The sequence below is a fragment of the Cebus imitator genome, unplaced genomic scaffold (assembly GCF_001604975.1).
Source record: "Cebus imitator isolate Cc_AM_T3 unplaced genomic scaffold, Cebus_imitator-1.0 Scaffold240, whole genome shotgun sequence".
Taxonomy (NCBI): domain Eukaryota; kingdom Metazoa; phylum Chordata; class Mammalia; order Primates; family Cebidae; genus Cebus; species Cebus imitator.
In genome coordinates, this window is record NW_016107555.1 from 3,409,287 (window position 1) to 3,432,279 (window position 22,993).

Consider the following 22,993-nt stretch of genomic DNA (forward strand, 5'->3'; position numbering starts at 1 on the left):
TGTAAAACATGCCCTGTCCTTACTTGCTTCACCTGTTAAAAGAAATAGGCAGCTCCACTGTAGCATGTCTATTATTTTAGGAAATTGTATCTGAAAATTAACATGATGCCTCCTCATTCTAGGATTCTCAAACTGACTCAATCCATGAGACACGTTCCATTGTATTCAAAACCTAATGGACATTTTGTTAAGTAACACATGGCCTCTAAGATTTCTAACAAAAAAAAAAAAAAAACTTTGAAGCTTCTGATTGAGCAATCATAAACCCTCCCACTGGGACATTCCGGTAATTGCATTCTGGTCATGGAGTCGTGACTTGAACAAAGTACTTTCAGTTTCATGTTACTCTAAATCCATTACAAAGCTGCTTAACTTCTAAATCTTTCATTCCTGAAGAAATCCCCGCCTTACAACGTTGGAACAGTGAAATACTAGTCCAAGGATCCAGTGACAGACACAGAAGTGCTAGAAGCCACTCCTCGTGAACTAGGAAGAAAAAGAACAGGTAAAAACTTTTACTATTTTTCATCAAGCAGCTTCTCTCTAGCTCAGGGATATGGAGCCTAAAATGTTGTGGCAGGGATGAGAAGAAATTTGTAAAGGTCAGTTTGTTTTCTTTTTTTTTAAATTGTATTTCTTTTTTAATTAATTTTTTTTATTATACTTTAAGTTCTGGGGTACATGTGCAGTTTGTTTTCTTGAACATCACCAGAACAAATCAGGCAGATGAGCCTGACGTGGGACACAGCTCAGATGAAATCCTGGTGTTATCAGGAGCAGCATGGCTCTGAGTGCCACTACAGTGCTTGTGTTTAATTAGGCACCACTAAACGGGATAAACTGAGAGTTTGAAATGCACTAGAATAATCTTTCTCTTTGTTAACATTGTCTGTGTTGACTAGGGACAGGATTACATTTCCACTGTCAGTGATGGAGCTTGCTGAATCCTGCTCCTATGCAGCTAAGAAATGGAAAGAGCAACAAATGGGTTCTTTTCGTGAGAAGGAAAGAACGGTTAATGAGAAGCAGAGTAAGCAGCCCACTGCCACTGTTAAAGACAAAGAAAAAACTGAAACCCAGCAGGAAAGAGAAAGATTCATGAAAACAGTATACTTTTTATTACACTTTTGAACTTGGTTTCAGAATGGATTACTTTCTTTAGAAATGTTCGAGACTCACTAATTTCCTAGTGCTCACTGATTCCCTGTCCCTTAGAAGTGAAATACAATCCCACTACTTCACTAAAGCGCTTCCAATTTTGTTTTCTTTTAGTAGAGAGTGGGGCCTAAAGTGTTTCCTCTTTAATTCTCCTGTAATGCATCTCTAGAGAAAATATCTTTGCTTACTATAACGTCTCCATGCACTCAGACTACTTTGATCCTGCCTTCTGGAAAGTCTTCCCCTGAATTCCTTGTTAACACACTAGCCTCATTCATCACCTTCTGGTCTGACAGCTCTCTCTGTAACCTTCCTAGCCGCTTATCCTCCTCTTCTCCACTCCTTCTATTCCTCCCCTTTCTTTTATTTATTTATTTTTTATTGTACTTTAGATTCTGGGGTACATGTGCAGATCTTGCAGGGTTGTTGCATAGATACATACATGACAAGGTGGTTTGCTGCCTCCATTCCTCCATCATATCTATTTGGCGTTTCTCCCCATGTTATCCCTCCCCATACTCCCCACCCCATGCTGTCCCTCCCCTAGCCCCCCCAACTGACCCCAGTATGTGATGCCCCCCTCTCTGTGTTCACATGTTCTCATTGTTCAACACCCACCTATCAATGAGAACATGTGGTGTTTGATTTCCTGTTCTGTGTCAGTTTGCTGAGAATCATGGTTTCCATATTCATCCATGTCCCTACAAAGGACACAAAATCATCGTTTTTTATGGCTGCATAGTATTCCATGGTATATATGTGCCACATTTTTTTTGTCCAGTCTATCATTGATGGGCATTTGGGTTGATTCCAGGTCTTTGCTACTGTAAACAGTGCCACAATGAACATACATGTGCATGTGTCTTTATAGTAGAATGATTTATAATCCTTTGGATATATACCCAGTAATGGGATTGCTGGGTCAAATGGAATTTCTATTTCTAGATCCTTGAGGAATCACCACACTGTCTTCCACAATGGTTGAACTAATTTTACAACAGTGTAAAAGTGTTCCTATTTCTCCACATCCTCTCCAGTATCTGTTGTCTCCAGATTTTTTAATGATCACCATTCTAACTGGCGTGACATGGTATCTCAGTGTGGTTTTCATTTGCATTTCTCTAATGACCAGTGATGATGAGCATTTTTTCATATGTTTCTTGGTCTCGTATATGTTTTCTTTTGAGAAATGCCTGTTCATATCCTTCACCCAATTTTGAATGCCTGTCTATTTTGTTGACCTTTTCAAAAAAACAGCTCCTGGATTTAATGATTTTTTGAAGGGTTTTTTGTGTCTCTATCTCCTTCAGTTCTGCTCTGATCTTAGTTATTTCTTGTCTTATGCTAGCTTTTGAGGTTTTTTTTTTATCTTGCTCCTCTAGCTCTTTCAATTTTGATGATAGGGTGTCAATTTTTTATCTTTCCTTGTTTCTCATGTGGGTATTTATGGCTATAAATTTTCCTCTAGACACTGCTTTAAATGTGTCCCAGAGATTCTGGTACATTGTGTCTTCATTCTGATTGGTTTCAAAGAATATCTTTATTTCTGCCTTCATTTAATTGTTTATCCTGTCGACACTCAGAAGCAATTTGTTCAGTTTACATGTAGTTGTGAGGTTTTTAGTGAGTTTCTTGATTCTGAGTTCTAATTTGATTGCGCTATCGTCTGATGGACTGTTCGCTATCATTTCCATTCTTTCACATCTGCTGAGAAGTGATTTACTTCCAATTATGTGGTCAATTTTAAAGTAAGTGTGATGTGGTGCTGAGAAGAATGTATTCTGTGGATTTGGGGTGGAGTGTTTGTAGATGTCTATTAGGTCCGCTTGGTCCAGATTGCATTCAGGTCCTGGATGTCCTTGTTAATTTTCTGTCTTGTTGATCTGTCTAATATTGACAGTGAAGTGTTGAAGTCTCCCACTATTATTGTGTGGGAGTCTAAGTCTCTTTGTAGGTCGTTAAGAACTTGCTTTATGTATCTGGGTGTTCCTGTGTTGAGTGCATATATATTTAGGATAGTTAGCTCTTCTTGTTGGATTGTTCCTTTTACCATTATGTAATGCTCTTCTTTGTCTCTTTTGATCTTTGTTGCTTTGAAGTCCATTTTATCAGAGACTAGGATTGCAACCCCTGCTTTTTTTTGCTCTCCATTTGCTTGGTAAATCTTCTTCCATCCCTTTATTTTGAGTCTATGCTGTCTTTGCACATGAGATGGGTTTCCTGAATACAGCACATCGATGGGTCTTGACTTTTTATCCAGTTTGCCAGTCTGTGTCTTTTGACTGGGGTATTTAGGCCGTTTACATTCAACATTAATATTGTGATGTGTGAATTTTATCCTGTCGTTTTGTTACTGGCTTGCTTTTTTTGCCCATTAGTTGACTCGGTTTCTTCATTGCATTATTGGTCTTTGCCAATTGGTACATTTTTGCAGTGGCTGGTACTTGTTGTTCCTTTCTGTGTTTCGCATTTCTTTCAGGAGCTCTTGTAAGGCCATTCTGATGGTAATGACATCTTTCAGTAATTGCTTGTCCATAAAGGATTTTATTTCTCCTTCCCTTATTAAGCTTAGTTTTTCTGGATATGAGATTCTGGATTGAAAGTTCTTTGTTTAAGGATGTTGAATATTGGCCCCGACTCTCTTCTGGCTTATAGGGTTTCTGCCAAGAGATCTGCTGTGAGCCTGATGGGCTTTCCTTTGTGGGTGACCTGACCTTTCTCTCTGGCTGCCCTTAACATTTTCCTTCACTTCAACCCTGGTGAATCTGATGATTATGTGCCTTGGGGTTGCTCTTTTTGAGGAATATCTTTATGGAGTTCTCTGTATTTCTTGGATTTGAATGTTGGCCTGCCTTGCTAGGCTGGGTAAGTTCTCCTGGGTGATATCCTGAAGAATGTTTTCCAGCTTGGATTTATTTTCCCTGTCACATTCAAGTACACTGATAAAGCGTAGATTAGGTCTTTTCACATAATACCATATTTCCTGGAGGCTTTGTTCATTTCTTTTCACTCTTTTTTCTCTAGTCTTTCCATCTCATTTCATTTCATTGAGTTGACCTTCAATGTCTGATATCCTTTCTTCTGCATGATCGATTCAGCTATTGAAACTTGTGTTTGCTTCACATAGTTCTCGTGCTGTGTTTTTCAGCTCCATCAAGTCATTTATGTTCTTCTCTAAGCTGGTTATTCTGGTTAGCATTTTGTCAAACCTTTTATCAAGGTTTTTAGTTTCTTTGCATTGGGTTAGAATGTGTTCCTTTAGCTCAGAGAAGTTTGTTATTACCCACCTTCCGATCCTGTTTCTGTCAGTTCATCAAACTCATTCTCTGTCATGTTTTGTTCCCTTGTTGGTGAGGAGTTGTGATCCCTTGAAGAAGAAGACACATTCTGGTCTTTGCTGGTTTCATCCTTTTTGCTCTGGTTTCTTCCCATCTTTATGGGTTTATCTAGCTTTGATCTCAGGGAGCTGCTTGATGAGGTCACTTGTCTGCCTGACCAGGCACTATTGGGTTTCCAGGGACTCCATCCAGTTGCTAGGTATGCTTCCTGTGTCTTTTGTTTACACTGGGAGGTTAGGCCCACCTCTTTAATGCCAGGTGCCCCTCCTTCCACTGACCTGGAGGCCTGCTGGGTTGTCAAGGGCTCTGTCCAGTTGCTACATAGGCTTCCTGTGTTTTTTGTTTGTACATGAAGGCTAGGCCTGCCTCTTTAATGGAGGGTGCCGTTTCCTACACAAAGCTGGATCATTCAGGGTTCAGCTCAGACTGAGGCACTGGCTGTAAAACCCGAAGATCTTAGTGCTTCAGCATGCTGGGGTTAGTGGAGGAGGGACCTGCCCAGCTGCACCATCTGTCTCCCCACTTTCAGCTCCCTCTCTCTCCAGGCTGGGGGAAGGGGTGGTATCTCAGTCCGCAGGCTCTACCGGCCAGCTTATGGGCTTATGCATTTGCCGACAATCCACAACACCGCTGGGGTTACTATTCAACTCTGTGCACTCTGTGTTTGTAATTTCCAGCACTTGACCTGCAAAGACCCCCTATTCTGTGGACTATTGAGACTTCAAGGGAAGCATCATATCTGGATCGGGGTGCCAGGGGAGAATCCCCAATTTTTCAGACAGATGCACTTTCTGGGTGAAGCGGCACCCCTCTCCACCTTGGTCTGCTCTGCCTGGGCTTTGCTCACTATCCAACCAGACCTGTTGAAATAAACCTGGTACCTCGGTTGGAGCTAGGAGATCTCTCACTTTCTGTGTCTCTCTTGAAGGGTGTTGAGCACCAGAGCTGTCTCTATTTGGCCATCTTGAATCCTCCCACCTATTCCTTCCCTTTCTATTGCTCTTTCTCCTGCTCTTTCTACCAAATGGAAAACAGAACAAAACAAATCCTAAAGCTGTATCGCTGGAAATATATTCTATTTGAACAACTTTCTAGGTAGATCTCTTTATCTGCCTCTTGATCTTTTAATCCTTATTTTGTAAATTGGGGGGAAACATTCAGTGTTTGCAATTTTGCATTCATACCCTCACTGAGTTAGAGGCTACCTTATCGTGACTCCCTAGCCATGTGGTTCACATGGTTTTACAGTTTTATAAAATTTGAAAAAGTATGTTACATTGTTTCCACTTTCAGAATGGCACTGTGAGAAGTTTTGTGGATCCTCATTGCAGTGAAATAAGCATAACCAGTTGAAGATGGAGGAAGAACATATTTTAAAAATCTTTGAAAATTGTTCTAAGGATAAACATCAAACTATGAACACTGATTCACTGTGTTGGATATTTATTCACTGTAAGAATTAATAAGTAAATCATATTGAATTTCTTATGTATAGCCAGGATGCAAAATAAATCCTCTAAATCCTATTCTATCTTCCATTGACTAGTGTAAATATTTAATAAGGATCCAAAAAGAAAGTTTCCCGCAATAAATTAAATAAAATATTTGGGTTATGAGAGTAGCTGAGTGTTGATAAGTCAATATCATGCTAACATTTTTTATAATGAGCTACTTTGATAATACTTCCATAACTTCCTCAAATGATACAGATTTTGCCTCATCTCTCTTACTGTCACACACAAAACTTTTGGCCATACTGGGGAATTTTATGTTTCTCCCTTATAATTGCAAAACACTAAAAATTCTCATTTATTTCACTTTTTTTCTTGCAGACAAGGGAATACCCCGGCCATGGAGTCAGAGACTCATATGACAGGTCCAATGTGCCTCATTGAGAACACTAATGGGCGACTGATGACGAATCCAGAAGCTCTGAAGATCCTGTCTGCAATTAAGCAGCCTGTGGTGGTGGTGGCAATTGTGGGCCTCTATCGCACAGGCAAATCCTACCTGATGAACAAGCTGGCTGGGAAGAAAAAGGGTGAGTGACACCAGCAAAGCTCTGCCAAGTCCCTTCTGTCCCCTGCACAGTCAGCATCCATTACAAGGATGTGAGGAAAGTCAGAGATGAGGATGAATACTGAAAGCTAACTTTCCATTCAGAGTCAGGCTCCTTATCTTTGTGCTGTCCTAGGGGATAAGATTCAATTCATTAATTATTCCCACGATAGCTTAGTTTCCCTTTCAGAAGCACAAATTATGCCTTTCCTAAAAAGAATAAGACAATAATAAAAATAATTTATGTGCATAATAACTATAATAAACTGTACAATGTTTATTATAATTTTTATGCAATAACAACAAGTTTACACTGATCTTTATAAGGCTTAAAAATGTCTCGGTCTGTATTGGATATTCTTTTTTTATTGTTGTAAAAAAAACATAAAATTTACCCTAATAACCATTTTTAAGTATACAGCTCTGTGGTATTAATTAAATTCACATTAATTCACATTGTTATGCAACTGTCACCTCTATCCATATCCAGAACTTTTTCATCTTGCTTAACAGAAACTCTGTACTAATTAAACAAAAGCTCCATATCAACTCGTCACCTGCCATCATTCTACATTCTATCTCTATGAATTTGACTACTACAAAAGCCCCACATAAGTGGAATCATTCAGTATTTGTTCTTTATGAGTGGATTATTTCAATTCATATGTCTTCAATGTTCATCAGTGTGGTAGCATGTGTCAAAACTTCCTTTTTAAGGCTGAGTAATTTGTATGTGTATAATAATTTGTTTATCTGCTCATCTGTCAATGGACACTTGGATTGCTTCCACCTTTTATCTATTATAAATAATACTAATAGGAACATGGGTGTCTGAATATCTGTTCAAGTCCCTGCTTTCCCTTCTTTTGGGAAGATACCCAGAAGGGGAATTGCTGGCTCATGCAGTCATTCCATGTTCACTTTTTTTGAGGTATCACTATACCATTTTCCACAGTGACTGCACCATTTTACATTCCCAACAGAAATGCACAAGGGTTCTAATTTCTCTACATCCTCACCAACATTTTTTTATTTTCAGTTTTGGTTTTTTGATAGTAGACATACAAATGGATGTTAAATAGTATCTCATTGTGGTTTGGGTTTTCATTTCCCTAATGACTAGTGATACTAAGCATCTTTTCATGTGCTTGTTGACCACTTATATATCTTCTTTGGGAAAATGTCTATTCAAGTCCTTTTTCATTTATTAATCTGACTGTTTATTTGTGTTGCTTTGTAATTTTTTTCTATATTTTCTAGATATCACTCCCTTATCATATACATGTTTAGCAAATATTTTCTTACATTCTATGTGTTGCCTTTTTTAACTCTGTTGCTAGTGTCTGTTAATACACAAAAGTGTTTAATCTTTATGAAGCCCAATTAATCTATTTTTACTTTTGTTGTCTATACTTTTGGATTCTTATTGAAAAAAATCATTGCCAAATCCAATATTATTAAACTTTTACCCTTGTTTTTCTTCTACAGCTTTTTTTCTTTTTTTTTTTTGGGACGGAGTTTCGCTCTTGTTACCCAGGCTGGAGTGCAATGGCGTGATCTTGGCTCACCGCAACCTCCGCCTCCTGGGTTCAGGCAATTCTCCTGCCTCAGCCTCCTGAGTAGCTGGGATTACAGGCACACGCCACCATGCCTGGCTAATTTTTTGTATTTTTAGTAGAGACGGGGTTTCACCGTGTTGACCGGGATGGTCTCGATCTCTTGACCTCGTGATCCACCCACCTCGGCCTCCCAAAGTGCTGGGATTACAGGCTTGAGCCACCGCGCCCGGCCAACTTTTATAGCTTTCACTCTAATATTCAGTTCTTTGATCCATTTTGAGTCCATATTTCTAAGTTATAAGGTAACAGCCCAACTTTTTTTAAGGAGATAATGTCATTTGTTAAAGAGATTCTCCTTTCTTCATTAAATGATCTTGACACCTGTATTGGAAATCATTTGACCATATATGTCAGAGTTTATTTATGGGCTCTCTATTCTATTCCATTGGTTTATATGTCAGTCTTCATACCAGTACCACACATGGTATTGTAATAGGCTTCAGAACTCAGAAACTGATAGATTCCAACTTTGCCCTTCCTTTTTCACATTGTTTTCATAATTATGGGATCTCTGGAAATCTCATATGAAAGTTTGGTGGATTTTTCTATTTACACAAAGTAATTGGAAAATGGTAAGAATTACATCAAACTTGTACATCAGTTTGGGTAGTAGTGACATCTTAAGAATATTAAGTTTTCCAAGCCATAAACAAAGGATGTCTTTCTAATAATTTATGTCATCTATAATTTCTTTAAAGGGTGTTTGAAGTTTTCACTCTACAAGTTTTTCACCTGCCTGGTTAAGTTTATTCTTAGGTAGTTTATTCTTTCGGTGCTGTTAAATGGGATTGTTTTTGAAATTTCCTTTTGTTTTATTTCAGAAAGGAAATTAGAGTTTCTGTTCTAATGCTATTTTTATACATTAGCAACTGATTTCTCAATATTGACTTTGCATGCTGCAACTTTAAGGAATTCTTTTAGTAGTTCTAATAGTTTTTTGCGGAATATTTAATGTTTTCTACAAATTAGATTTAGATAGTATCATCAGCAGAGATAATTTTACTTTTTCATTACCAATTAGGATGCCTCCTTTATGCTTTTCCTGTCTAATTACTCAGATAGGACTTGTAGTAGTCTCTGGAACACAATTGGCAAAACTAGGTATCCTTTTCTTGTTCCTGATATGATAGGAAAATCCATGATGCTTCATCACTAATTGGAAATGAGCAGTGGATTTTTAATATATGGCCTTTATTATGTCAAGGTACTGTCTTTCTATTTCTATTTTGCTGATTGTTTTTATCATGAAAGCCTTCTGATTTTTTCTTTGCATTAGATATTCAAATTTCCAATTTCTTTGATTGTAAGTAAGGTGAATACTGATTCTTCTTTTGGTCCTCTCTTGACCTTGAATACACTACCTTTTCCTTCAATTGCCAGAACTGCCTGTTACTAAATCTCTATCTCTGATCTCTCTCCTTTGCAGGCTTCTCTCTGGGCTCCACGGTACAGTCTCACACTAAAGGAATCTGGATGTGGTGTGTGTCCCATCCCAAGAAGCCTGACCACATCCTAGTTCTGCTGGACACTGAGGGCCTGGGAGATGTAGAGAAGGTAAGATTCAAGGATTCAATTGTGGAGTAAGCCCCTCTTCTCTGATTATTTTATGCACTGTTTAATTGTTTATTAGCTGTTAACTACAAGCTGTAATATGTGTGGGTTAACACAGATGCATTAAGGAGCACAAATAATCCCAGTGTCGTGAGTCTTATCTTGAGAGAAGTTTAGTTAAGAATGTGGCGACTAAAGCCCCATGACTTTGTGTTTAAATTTAAATTCTGTCACTAGTTCAGTAGCCTGAGAAAATTGACATACTTAACTTCAGCATTCTAATCTTTAAACTGTATGAAAAAAAACTATGTTGGCCACATAGTATTATTTTGAATATTTAATAAGATAAATTATATGGTTGAAGTATATATTAATTATTCAATAAAATAGCAACTAATAGTATCAATCTTATATGTGAATCTTGTTATTGAAAAAAGAAGAAAAATTTTTACATTTAAATTGTAAGGCCTTAAAATGCCCACCAAACGTTGAATTTTATTTTTACAATTATCTGTTGATGATTATTAAAAGACCTAGTAAGAGTCATTGTAACCCAAAAACAATAATTGAAAAACTACCAAAAAGCCACATCCTACTGAGAATAATTTTTGTAATTGGCTTCCTTTAATAGATCATTAGTGTTAAAAAAAAAAAAAACGAAAACAGACAAACAAAAAAAAAAAAAACCTCTAACATATGAACATAGTTTTACTACTGCTAATCTGGAAAGTACTATGACAATGAAACTTGCTCCGGACTCCAATGTGACTTGATTTCCAGGGTGACAACCAGAATGACTCCTGGATCTTTGCCCTGGCCATCCTCCTGAGCAGCACCTTCGTGTACAATAGCATGGGAACCATCAACCAGCAGGCCATGGACCAACTGTAGTATCCTTTTGTGAACCAGAACAGCACCAGGGTCAGGAGGGACACCTGTATTCACAAACCAGCTGTCCAGCTGTAAATCCCAATGAATCAAGCTCAAAAGGAGAAAACATTAAAAATAATGCAAGTATGGGGAAGAGATCCCATGTACCCACTTTAGACTTGACACTTAGGTTAAGAACAAGGGAAAATGGAAGGTTTGGGAATATGTTGAGCTAATAGGGAATGAGGTCCCTGTTCATTTTGCAACGTTTCCTTAGTTAGCTACTCAGCTATGTGACAGAGCTCACAGATCGAATCCGATCAAAATCCTCACCTGATGAGAATGGCTATGAGGTTGAGGATTCAGCTGACTTTGTGAGCTTCTTCCCAGACTTTGTGTGGACACTGAGAGATTTCTCCCTGGACTTGGAGGCAAATGGAGTGCCTATCACAGCAGATGAGTACCTGGAGTACTCCCTGAAGCTGAAGCAAGGTAACAGAGAGCTTCAATTGATAAATGAGGATGAGCAAACACAAGAAATTCTCGTTTTTGAGTTTACTATTGCTAGTTTTCCTGCATTTGCAGTTTTCTATGTCTCCACCTGGCTATTCCTAGAAATTAATGCTTGTTGAATATCTGAATTAATAGATTTTATTTTAAATTACATTTGTCCTTGTTCCAGACAAGTTTCTTGTTCTTTCTAATGATCATCAACAGATGATTGTAAAGTGATGATGCTATGATTAGGTTAATTTTATCTCCCTGCCTAGGGTTTCAGATCTTATATTTAGCCACAGAATGTGGAGTAAAATTGATATTTATTTAAAGAACATAGACTAAAACATGAACCGTTTGCTAGTCCAAGCATTGGCAAACTACAGCCCAGGAAAAATCATGGCCAATCCTACCTGCCAGCTGTCTGTAAATAAGGTTTTCTTGGAATGATGCTATACCCATTCATTTACATATTGTCTAAAGCTGTTTTATATGCTCTAATAACTGAGTTGAGTACTTGGAAGGGACCACCCAGCCTGAAGAGCCTAAAATGTTTACCATTTGGCCCTTTACAGAAATACTTACACTAGACAATCCTACGATTTTTTATGTTTTTCTAGATACCAGTCAAAAAGATAAAAATTTTAATCTGCCCCGACTCTGTATCCGGAAGTTCTTCCCAAAGAAGAAATGTTTTGTCTTCGATCGGCCTGTTCACCGCAAAAAGCTTACATACCTCGAGAAACTGCATGATGAAGAGCTGGACACCGACTTTGTGCAACAAGTAGCAGACTTCTGTTCCTACATCTTTACCAACTCCAAAACTAAAACTCTTTCAGGAGGTATCAAGGTCAACGGCCCTCGTAAGTCCCCTTCCTAGTATTTCCACTCATTGTTTAAGACTAGAGGAGCATAGAATAACTTCCACCTAGTTTCAACTCTGAAAAATCCTAATCTACTGCTGTATTTGCATTAAATTCTAGACAGCGCCAACATTTCTAATATGTATTGTTAGTCAAATTTCCAGTCTAGAAAAAGGCCAAAGGAAAAAAGCTCTATTGCTTAAAATTGCTCTAGTGAACTGGAACTGCACTATGCAATACCGAAGTCCTAGACAAATGTGTCTACGTAAACATAAATGCAAATAATTTAAATATGGAGATTTTAAAAGTCAGTTCACGTGGCTGTATTTCAAGGACTCATATCTTCATGTATTTAGTGGCTAGGGTACTACACAGCACAAATAGAACATTTCCAGCATTACAGAAAGCTTCTTTGGACGATATTGTGATAAAATAAATGAAGGGAAGGACTCCTTTTTATTGGAATAGTATCATTTGTTTCATACATATTGATCAAAGGCTTATTATGAACAGACCTAAGATACTGACATAAATGAAATAGATATGGTTCCTGTCCTAATGGTGCTTGGGGTTAAAATGGATGCAAACATTCAATTTACACAAGCCTATGTAATCTAGTACAAGACCTCTCAAATGTTGATATGGATATATATATACTCTGAGGATCTTACCAAAGAGAAAAGTCTAATTCAATAGATCTTGGGCACGGTCTCAGAGTCTATATTTCTAGCAAGCTTCAAGGTGATGCTAAGGACCCTGATGCTGTAAGGAAAATAGGTGGTATTTGACATGCTCAGAATTATGTGGAATACAGATTTTCCTTACTACAATAAACATTATCATTTGTTCTCCATATGCAGGTCTAGAGAGCCTGGTGCTGACCTATGTCAGTGCCATCAGCAGTGGGGATCTGCCCTGCATGGAGAATGCAGTCCTGGCCTTGGCCCAGATAGAGAACTCAGCTGCAGTACAAAAGGCCATTGCCCACTACGACCAGCAGATGGGCCAGAAGGTGCAGCTGCCCACGGAAACCCTCCAGGAGCTGCTGGACCTGCACAGGGACAGTGAGAGGGAGGCCATTGAAGTCTTCATCAGGAGTTCCTTCAAAGATGTGGACCATCTATTTCAAAAGGAATTAGCGGTAATTTTTGTCTCAAATTTATATGGTTTAGGGTCATGGAAGCCAAAGTACTACAAGGAAAGAAAATGAGTATTTATTTGGATAGAAGTAATTCTTCCTAGCTTTCATAATGGTAAAAACAACAGATTTGTAATCACTTCAATCAGAAGGACCAATTTTATTATTACAGACTCGAAGTTTCAAAACATTTTTTTCTGAACAATCGCCATTTAGTTAAATTCATATAACTGACAACCAGAGCTTCTAATCAAATTACCTGCCCACTCTTCTCAGAATGATTTGATATTCTAACCAAATGCAAAGAAAATTTTCATCCTAGTTATCTTGAGCGGGCTTCTGTTCAGCCCCATTTATTCCATATAACATCATTACTCCAATATGAAAAAGCAGAGTTTTCCTCTAACAGTTGACATAAAGCTATCAGTCTCTGCCCTGAAACCCACCTCCAAGGAGAAAGCAACTTCAGTAGAAAGTGGGGTCAGGAGGAAGAGTGTGGTCCTGCTGGGGAGCCTCTCAGTTTCTCCAGAGTCACTGACTTTTTATTTTCAGAAATCTTTCCCGAAATTCTGAGGTCAAGCCAGCATCCTTTCCTGTTATTCTTTTTACTTCCTGTTTTTACATTAAAGGCCGAGCTAGACAAAAAGCGGGATGACTTTTGTGAACAGAATCGGAAAGCATCATCAGATCGTTGCTCGGCTTTACTTCAGAACATTTTCAGTCCTCTAGAAGAAGAAGTGAAGGTGGGAATTTATTCTAAACCAGGGGGCTATCGTCTCTTTATTCAGAAGCTACAAGACCTGAAGAAAAAGTTCTACGAGGAACCAAACAAGGGAATACAGGTAACCAAGACTTATCAGTCAATTATGGAAGGCTAATGACCTGCCTCCTGCAAACACCAAGGTGACCAAGATTCATTGCACACAGATGTGCTTTTTTCTGTGCATAAAATTCATGCTTTTATTCAATAACATATGCAAAGAGGCTGTTATACCAGATATGTCCTAGGTGCCTGTCAAAGAGTGCAGTCAATTAACTATTGAGTTATAAATACAATTGTCAGATGAAGCACCAAGCTGTTATTATCATTACAGCTGGGCTTTTTCTGTTGCAAGAGACAGAAACCTAATGATGGTTGCTTAAACAAAAATAGCAGTTCATTGATTTAGGCTGCAAACTGGCTTTACAGGACAGGTGGATCTGAAGTTTCAAATAACATCATGAACTGTCTCTCCAGTGTTCCCCCATCTCCACAGTTTCTCTCTCCTACCCTCCCTCATTCTGAGTCACTCTGATATTTGCTTTCTTAATGATGGCTTCATTCCCAAGAAGACTCAGCCCATATGAGACCACAGCATTAACAGTTCCAAACTTAGAGCCCTTAATCTAAACAGCACAGAGAATCTCTTTTTCCCAGTATCTATATTAGCCTACTAAAAATGACTGCTAAGTAGGATGCTCTGATCAGCTTGCCAGGAACATGTACCTGTCACTGTGACAGGGAATTTGACCACCAAGCACACCAGGGCCAAGAGAAAGAATTCCCAGAGGAAAGATGGCAGGAAGACAGACAGGAACACCTGCTTAAAGCCATTTCCCACTGCTCACTCTGTGTTCTCTGGGTCCTAAGGCTGAAGAGATGCTGCAGATGTACTTAAAATCCAAGGAGTCTATGACTGACGCAATTCTACAAACAGACCAGACTCTCACAGCAAAGGAAAAGGAGATTGAAGGTGAGGAGGGAGTTTAGAGATTAGATGGCCTCCAAAGCTTTAAAAATTTAAATAACTTGACTGAATAAACATGGAACCCTTTAACTAGAGCAAGATCCACAAAGATGTGTCTTACTTGTGGAGGTCATCTCTAAGTAGGGCATATGCAGTCAACAACAATGACAGGTAAGTGTATAAGGAAGAATGAGGCAACAAAATAACCCCACACAAATTTTTCTTCTTCCTTTTCCTCCACAGTGGAACGTGTGAAAGCTGAGTCTGCACAGGCTTCAGCAAAAATGTTGGAGGAAATGCAAAGAAAGAATGAGCAAATGATGGAACAGAAGGAGAAGAGCTATCAGGAGCACGTGAAGCAGCTGACTGAGAAGATGGAGAGGGACAGGGCCCAGTTGCTGCAAGAGCAAGAGAGGAGCCTTGCTCTTAAACTTCAGGTATCTAATTGCATCACCTTGAGATTTCTGTTGTTTTCTCTCCATTCTCCCTGATCCCAACCTTAGTGTGGCAGGGAGAACATGAAGCCCAGAGGAAGGACCTTGCTTGCTTACTTGCACTTTTCAATTCCTGTCTGTCCAGCCTGATTTGGCTACTGTCAAGTCTGGTCACTAAAAGTTTTTTTATTTGCAGTTCTGTCCCAGTCAGTCCTTTATCAGTATATCCTTCATTTAAAGGCAGCTATGATCTGCTAGGCATCATTAAAATATCTATCTATATCTCTTTCTTAATACCATATGAAGCAAGAACTATATCCTTATTACTTAGGAGAAGAAACAAAGGTTCCAAAAAGATCAAATAAATAAATAAATAGGGTCACACAGCCGGTAAATATGTCTGAGCTGTCTTCATCACTTAGTGGAATCCATAATGATTATTTTTTTCTGTAACCCTGGTATGAAATTAGATTTAAGAAAACTTTTATGAGCAGAAAGGCTCCTAACCCTCACACCTGTGTGATACTCCACGAATTCTGACCATGTTTTATGTCCTGCTCCCAGTGCGTTTTGAGTTGTGAGTTATGTGCAGAAACTCAGTATGTTCAGTCTGGCACGCGTATTTCTTCCCTATCTTCTACTACCCTGACACCAAGGTGTGGCAGCTTAGATCAAATTTCCTAATCCATGATTCATATACCTTATGGGATTTTGAGGCTGCTTTATTTCTGTGTATGTTATATACATAATAGTGTAAGGAACATGGCTGTGTTTTGGTCAAAGATAGGCTGAGGTAGGATGTTTACATCTTAAGTGACTCAGCGAGTATAACTCCGCTTGATATCATAGCCATGCAGACATAACATAGAGAAGCTCACCACCATAACCATAACATAGGGAAGGCCATCACTTGGCCACTATTGTCTATAAAAGGTATAATTGCCCTGTCGACACTGTGCAAGCGCTGGCGCCCAAAGAGAAAGCCAAAACTGTCCGTCTTTGCCGACAGAGGAGAACCAGGACACGGCTCAGGTCACTTGTGCCTAGAGACAGAGAAGAGTGAAGCTGCTGACCCTGAAGGCAAGGGAGAGCCAGCTGCACAGCTCTGTGGGTGTGAGGGGAAGGGTGGCAGGACTGCCGAGCTAAGCAGCTGCAACAGGACCGACAGTGTAGACAGCTGGTGTGAGAAAGCTGTTGATAAGAGCTGCCGCTGAATAAAACCATATTCACCTGCCTACGTCCCTCTTTGCCAAATGTTCTTTCTGCTTATCCACCCACTCCCACCCGATCTCAACATGACCTATGGCATAGTCGTGAACCTGACAAATGGTATATGTGTAGGTAGGTATATAAAAGAATGTATAATGCATAGATAAGAGTTGAAACCAAACATATGATCAAGATTACCCTCCAAGGCTGTATACAATTAATGGGGTGGGAAATCAAGACTGGTAATTTAGGTTCATCATACAGAGCAAAATGTATAAGCTGAAACTCTTTCTTAAGGATTCCCAGTAGAAGAAATTACTGAGCCTGGATGCCCAAGCAAAATATGATGAAAATTAAAGCTAGAGAAAATTTTAAGAGAAAATTAAACAAATCATTAAATGTGGAAACCAGTTAGAATATTTCAATTTGCCTAATGCTACACTTTATTCAGCCTGTTTGTCCTTTTTTAGGAACAAGAGCGACTACTAAAAGAGGGATTTCAAAATGAAAGCAGAAAAATGCAAAATGAGATACGGAATCTCCAGAATGCAATGAAACCACCAAGAAGGAGATGTACCATAAGCTAAACACCAGAGCCTTCCTGTCACCCCTACTCAAGGCATAATTGAAACAATTTTTGAATTTGGAACAAGTATCACTATATTTTATGATAATTAGATCTTGTACCATAACACCAAAAGTTTTCAAAAACAATATATAATTCGCAAATGATCAAAATCATGTTTTTTTCCAAAAAAAGACTGTAAATTGTGCAATAAAGATGCATTTACCTCTGTGCCAACTCAGGAAGTTTCATGAGCTGGTACCATTCAGGAGAATTTTATTCTTCCAGATGACCAGCAGTAGACAAATGGATACTAAGCAGAGTCTTAGGTAAAAGTCTTGGGAAAGATTTGGGCATTAGTCTGGCCAAGTTTACAATGTCCCAGTATCAAGGACAACCACCCTAGCTTCTTAGTAAAGACAATGTACAGTTATCCATTATATCAAGGCTACACAGTCTATGAGCAATAATGTGATTTCTGGATATTGCCCATGAATAGCCCTCACTGATGAGTTCAAGCTAAAGCAAACCACCTTACACAGAGATCTAGAATTTCTTTATGTTCTCCAGTTGAAGGTAGAAGAAACCATGAGCAGGAGTAGGAACTGAGTGATAAACAAATGGTCTAAAGAGGAAAACTTTCTTCTTGTTCAGCTCATCCAGATAATAACTTTAATGGGACACTTTAGACCATTAAGCAATTGATGCTGGATTAAACAAAGTCACATAATGCCAATTACACACTCTGTATTTATAGCAATGTATAATTTGCAAAGATGGACTTTAAAAGATGATATGTAACAAAACTGAACTAATTCAATTACTTATTATTTAGAATGCTAAAGCTTATTCTACTCTTTTCTAGTTCTTTATAGCCATACTTGAAATTTTGCTGAGTTTCCCCACAAGAGAATATGAAATGCTTTTTGACATTTTTGAACCATTTAATAATGCTGTTGTGTTTACTTAGTATATGTAGACTTTATCTCATGTGTCAAAAGTCCTAGGAAAGTGGTTGATGTTTCTTATAGCAATTAAAAATTATTTTTGAACTGAAAATACAATGTATTTCACTAGGCTTCTTATTTCTGATTAACTTTTCTTTTTTTGCAGTTCTTTTTTCAGAAAATAAGGTTTTAGTCTTTATAGCAATGGTTGGCAATCTTTGTGGTAAAATACCAGATAGTAACGATTTATGACTTTGCAGGTCATACAATCTCAATCTCAAGTACTCAGCTCTGCATGTAGTGCAAACACAGACACAGAAAATACATAAACCAATAGGTGTGGCTATGTTCCAAACAATTTTTATTTTCAATAACAAGGTGGCACCCATAAGCCATGGTTTGCAGAACTCTGTTTTACAAAAACATTGGTCAAAGTTTTATGTACCTTTTGTGTTACTCACACTTAAAAAATCATTTGGATTAGATTATATATATTAGAATCTTGAAAAAACTATGTGGTTATTCAAAATAACACAATAAGGAAAAGGCAGGGAAGCAGCTAATGCCATGAAATCGACATTAATAATCCTGTCTTTCCTAATTGCTTTGAGGCCTCTTATTACCTTGAACTACCTCTGATCCAATCAGACAGCAAATGCCTCCTTCCACAATACAGCGTGGTGCTGCCAAGCACTGCTGCTTCACCTGACCTGAAACTTCATAGAAGACCCGGTGAGACTACAGGATACTAGATGAGATGTTCGTATAGATATGCTTTATATTTTTTTCCAAGATCTATTCCTACAAAGGTATAAATAAAATATATTTTTATGAGTTGAAATAACTTCACAGTATAAAAGAATAACTCTGCCTTATTATTTTTGAAATGAAAATACAATGTATTTTACTAGGCTTCTTATTTCTGATTAAGTTTTATTTTTTGCAGTTCTTTTTATCAGAAAATAAGGTTTTAGTCTTTATAGCAATGCTTGGCAATCTTTTCTGTAATATACCACTTAGTAATGATTTATGACTTCGCAAGTTTTACAGTCTCTGTCTCAAGTACTCAGCTCTGCATGTAGTGCAAACACAGACATAGAAAATACATAAACCAATAGGCGTGGCTATGTTCCCATCAATATTTATTTTCAATAGCAGGGTGGCACCCATAAGCCATAATTTGCAGAACTCTGCTTTATAGAAACATTACAGAAGCAAATAATTGCTTCTTTGATAACCAATAAAGTATAAGAAAATGAAAAATCAGCAAAATTAAGTAACTTCCTCCCCAGTTTGGTAGCATTAATACTTAGACCACATTCCAAACCATCTGACTTGGTTTAGTACTTTTCTCTAATATATGCCAGAGTAGCATAAAGCTCTCTCTCTAGGGAGGCATGTTGTTTTCCTGTCCTTAGGCCCTCCAATGGTGTGCAAGGGTGCAGGCTATGGTGAGTAGGGCAGAGCAATCACCAGGACCCTGGATGATATGCTTGGGTGCCAGTGGGAGGTGACCTGGGCCTGTTGTCAGACTTCTTGATGTTGTGTGCATACGGCTGCAGCAACAGTTGAGGCAGCATGATCCCCAGGGCCCGGGAAGCATGTTTGGGTGGTGAGTGGTGTGAGAGCCTGTCCTCAGGACACAGAACAGTGTCTGGGCAGGCCAGCCCCAGGACCACTGGAGGGAGGCACATGTAGATGCTTGGTGGCCCTGCTTCATGTGGAAGGTTGAGAGGGTTGCTGCCAGTGGCAGTGGCCCCAGGTGAGTGGCTTTCAGAAACTGAGGAGTGTGCATTTTGGCTCCCTTTGTCCTGGGGGCAGCCCCCCTGGTGTGGTGCACTGCCTGTTCCTTACTGCACCACTGAATTCAGCACATGGAACAAAGTTGCAGCCCTCTGGGTGGAAATGAGAACATGTCAGCAGGCCTCCTGGGATGTGGAGATGCAAGGCCTTCGGGCCCCAGAACAGGATACAGTCTGGTGGGGGCTGGGCTCTCAAAACAGTGATGCGCTGCAGCTCTTTGAGTCTTGGGAGTGTTCGCTACCTAACCCAACTAAGGCCGTTTGCATGATTGCAATGGAAAGTCAAACAAGAAAACACAGGGGTTTTGTAGAGGGAAAGGTTTATTTTTAGTAAACTATCAAAGAAATGGGAAAAATGTTCAAATTTGTCTCTCAGATCTGGGGTTTGGGGCAGGTTTTATAAACAGAGGGTAATGAGGTGTGATCTGACTGCTTCATGCCATGAGGTGATGTCAGGACTAGATCTAATCAGATCACAGATTAAGCCCTAACGTGTCTGATTCTTAATTCAGCCCTGCTTCTTGGTCCAAGCACTTAGGTTCCACTGTGGTTGCATGCTGAGTGAATCTGGGCATGCTCAGGTAATATAACTTGAAAACAGGAGTCCGTGACAATAGTAAAACAATGCATTATTTTATTTCACAAACTTGAAACACATTGGGTCGGTTCTGCAGTTTCAAATCCCCTGTTTTTGGTTGTTCATTTTCTCAATCTTGAGGGAGAATGGGCAACAAGCACTCTAGCACTTCCTGCTGATAGTAGGCCACAGAACTTGGTTAGAGGAATAAAATTGTTTAGCACTGTGCTGTAAGACTTCCCTGATATCGGGGTTATGTTTCAGAAGGAGTTGTTTGGTTCAGTTTTAGGAAAATACACAAAGTGTTAGCAACTTAAATGTTATCTGTTCCAGAGAACAGAAAGAATGCTCAGGTTTTCTAGCCAAAGTTCCCACGTAGGTTCCCAGTCAGGTCTGCTCATTCAATTGAAAATTGAAACTTGAAACTCACTTAGTTGTAATTGGTCAGCCCAGCTGATTTCTAATTGGTCAATACAACTAAGTCCTGACTGGGAGATGCAGGTGAGCTGAAAAACCCCCAAATAATAAGGTATGTGTTTTGGGTGAACTCAGAACATGTATGTGACCCCTCATTAGCAAATGGCCCCTTGGCTCAACTTTAAATGTAGGCCCAGTTAGCCACTCAGAATGCATCTTGAAATGCTCAAACTTGTTGGCAGACAACATTGCATCCATCAAGGCATGGAAGTGGTTAGCTATGTGCTTCCGGCTTATCTGGCATTGGGACAAGTCCTAATATGTGTGATGGATTATACAGTTTACTGAGAATGACAGCAAGGAAAACTGAGCCAGCCCTCAAGTGGAAAACTGCTCAGGGCATTCTAAAATAGTGAACAGTGTTTGCATATCATACACTAGTTAAACCAATTCTTTAAACACAGGATATATGACCCTGCTCCATTGCTCCCTTGTGGAGAATGCTTTCTAGTTTGTTTTTGATCAGTGGTAAGCAGGCACCAGCTGCCTGCCTAGTTTGTCTTTGTTCTATGAGAAAACACAGAACATTTGCTTGTTAATAGTAATCACCTGTTCAGAGAGAATAAATACGTGGGTCAGCATCTGCTCAAGGATCTCAGCTCAGAAGGCCGTTAGCCCACTGATTCCACTTTGCACCATATCTTTGTGTTTGTTTCTTAATTGCTTCAGTGCTGCTGGGTTGGGGTCTCCATAACCAGGCCGGTCTCAGCACTCTGGTCTCTTCTGGGGACCAGATGATGGCTAGGCATGGTGGCTCAAGCCTGTAATCCTAGCACTTTGGGAGGCCACAGAAGATAGATTACTAGAGCCCAGAAGTTCAAGGCCGTCTTTGGCAACATGCCAAAACCCCATCTCTACAAAAGTTACAAAAATTAGCTATGTGTCTATGGTCCCAGTAACCTGGGAAGCTGAGATAGGAGGATGAATGAGCCCAGGAGGCAGAGGTTGCAGTGAGCCAAGGTCATGCCATGCCACTGTACTCAACCTAGGCAACAGAACAAGACCGTGTCTCAAAAAAAGAAAGAAAAAAACATACTTAGGCTGTTTTTAATGTTTCAATTTTTCTAAGACCATCCCTATTTTTTGCCATCAACACATCTCTAGCTCATCTTCCAGTGCTTATCTCAAAGCCAAACCAGGAGCGAGTCTCCAGGACATTCTGACTTCCACATGAGACATAATAACAAACTTAGAACAGTACAATAATTCTAGCATGTGTCTCCATTCCCTTCCTGAGAATTCACTTTTGGAGCTGACTTTATTTGCTAATGCATGATGGACTCATTTGCTCTGCTAAAATCAACTATTGGAACAAAAACAAAATACTCAAATAGCTAAACTGCATGCCCTCCCAAAAGAAAAAGTAGGTTAAGCAGAGATTTCTGTTACATTTCTATGACATTTGGGTGGTTTTCCAGGGAGAGCTGAGAACATGCTGTGTCACTTACTGATCCCTTCTGATACGCTTTTTCCAATCATGGTGAAGAAGGCCTCTCAGTTTGGGGTTGGCAGCTTAATCTGAGATAGAGCTGGACATAGTGCCTCATCTAACCCTCACTCCCAAATGTAAGATAACTGAAAAAGCACATTTGAGCATAGGAGATTTTGTTAAAGATGTGAGTATAGAAAGTTTGTTCCCTAAGATTTCTCTGATCTCATAACTTGGAGGGGAACCACAAGCCCTTCACTCCACAATAGTGCAGCCCAGCCCACTTCTACCTTGCTAGTTCCCATCTGTCCTCTCCCATGTTCTATCCTCTTCCCTCTACTCACTACCTGGTTTTTCAAAACAAACACAATTTCTTTAACAAAGATATTTAACAATCATTTTTTCTTGCTTAGGTTTTTGCTGACACTTAAATTCTTAAATTCCCAGCTCTGTTTCAACAGGCATTTTAAATCTGTTTACAAACACACACATTTCCCCTTCTATCAGAAATTTTGGGATCAGATATTAATACATTTAACCTTTTTTTTCCTTTTTATAATATGCCACCCCAATAGCCATTCCGCTACAAGTAAAAAGGGAACTGGGTGGGGCACGGAGGCTCACACCGGTAATCCCAGCAATTTAGAAGGCTGAGGTGGGCAGATCACAAGGTCAGGAGATCAAGACCATCTGGCTAACATGGTGAAACCGTGTCTCTACTAAAAATACAAAAAAA

General features: G+C 39.2%; 1 protein-coding gene across 2 annotated transcripts; it reads left to right on the forward strand.

Moving 5' to 3' along the window:
• Window positions 1-274: 274 nt before the first annotated feature.
• On the forward strand, window positions 275-17,209 carry LOC108282430 (guanylate-binding protein 1). 2 transcript variants are annotated; one of them, XM_037727831.1, is made up of 12 exons: window positions 275-505; window positions 5,790-5,948; window positions 6,329-6,537; window positions 9,600-9,727; window positions 10,505-10,614; window positions 10,884-11,086; window positions 11,710-11,952; window positions 12,813-13,093; window positions 13,720-13,932; window positions 14,721-14,823; window positions 15,061-15,254; window positions 16,931-17,209. In XM_037727831.1, exons 3-12 carry the CDS (start codon window positions 6,348-6,350, stop codon window positions 17,045-17,047), a joined length of 1,782 nt encoding a protein of 593 aa, XP_037583759.1. In that variant the 5' UTR covers window positions 275-505; window positions 5,790-5,948; window positions 6,329-6,347; the 3' UTR covers window positions 17,048-17,209. The 2 variants fall into 2 exon arrangements, with proteins under 2 accessions (XP_037583759.1, XP_017353853.1); XM_017498364.2 differs by lacking the exon at window positions 5,790-5,948.
• Window positions 17,210-22,993: the final 5,784 nt, after the last annotated feature.

Excerpts from the sequence above, each read along its gene's own strand:
- LOC108282430 (XM_037727831.1), top strand. The coding sequence starts at position 6,348 with ATGGAGTCAGAGACTCATATGACAGGTCCAATGTGCCTCATTGAGAAC. Across the intron at positions 6,538-9,599 it reads GCTGGCTGGGAAGAAAAAGG|GCTTCTCTCTGGGCTCCACG; the intron begins GTGAGTGACACC and ends TCTCCTTTGCAG. Across the intron at positions 11,953-12,812 it reads TATCAAGGTCAACGGCCCTC|GTCTAGAGAGCCTGGTGCTG; the intron begins GTAAGTCCCCTT and ends CTCCATATGCAG.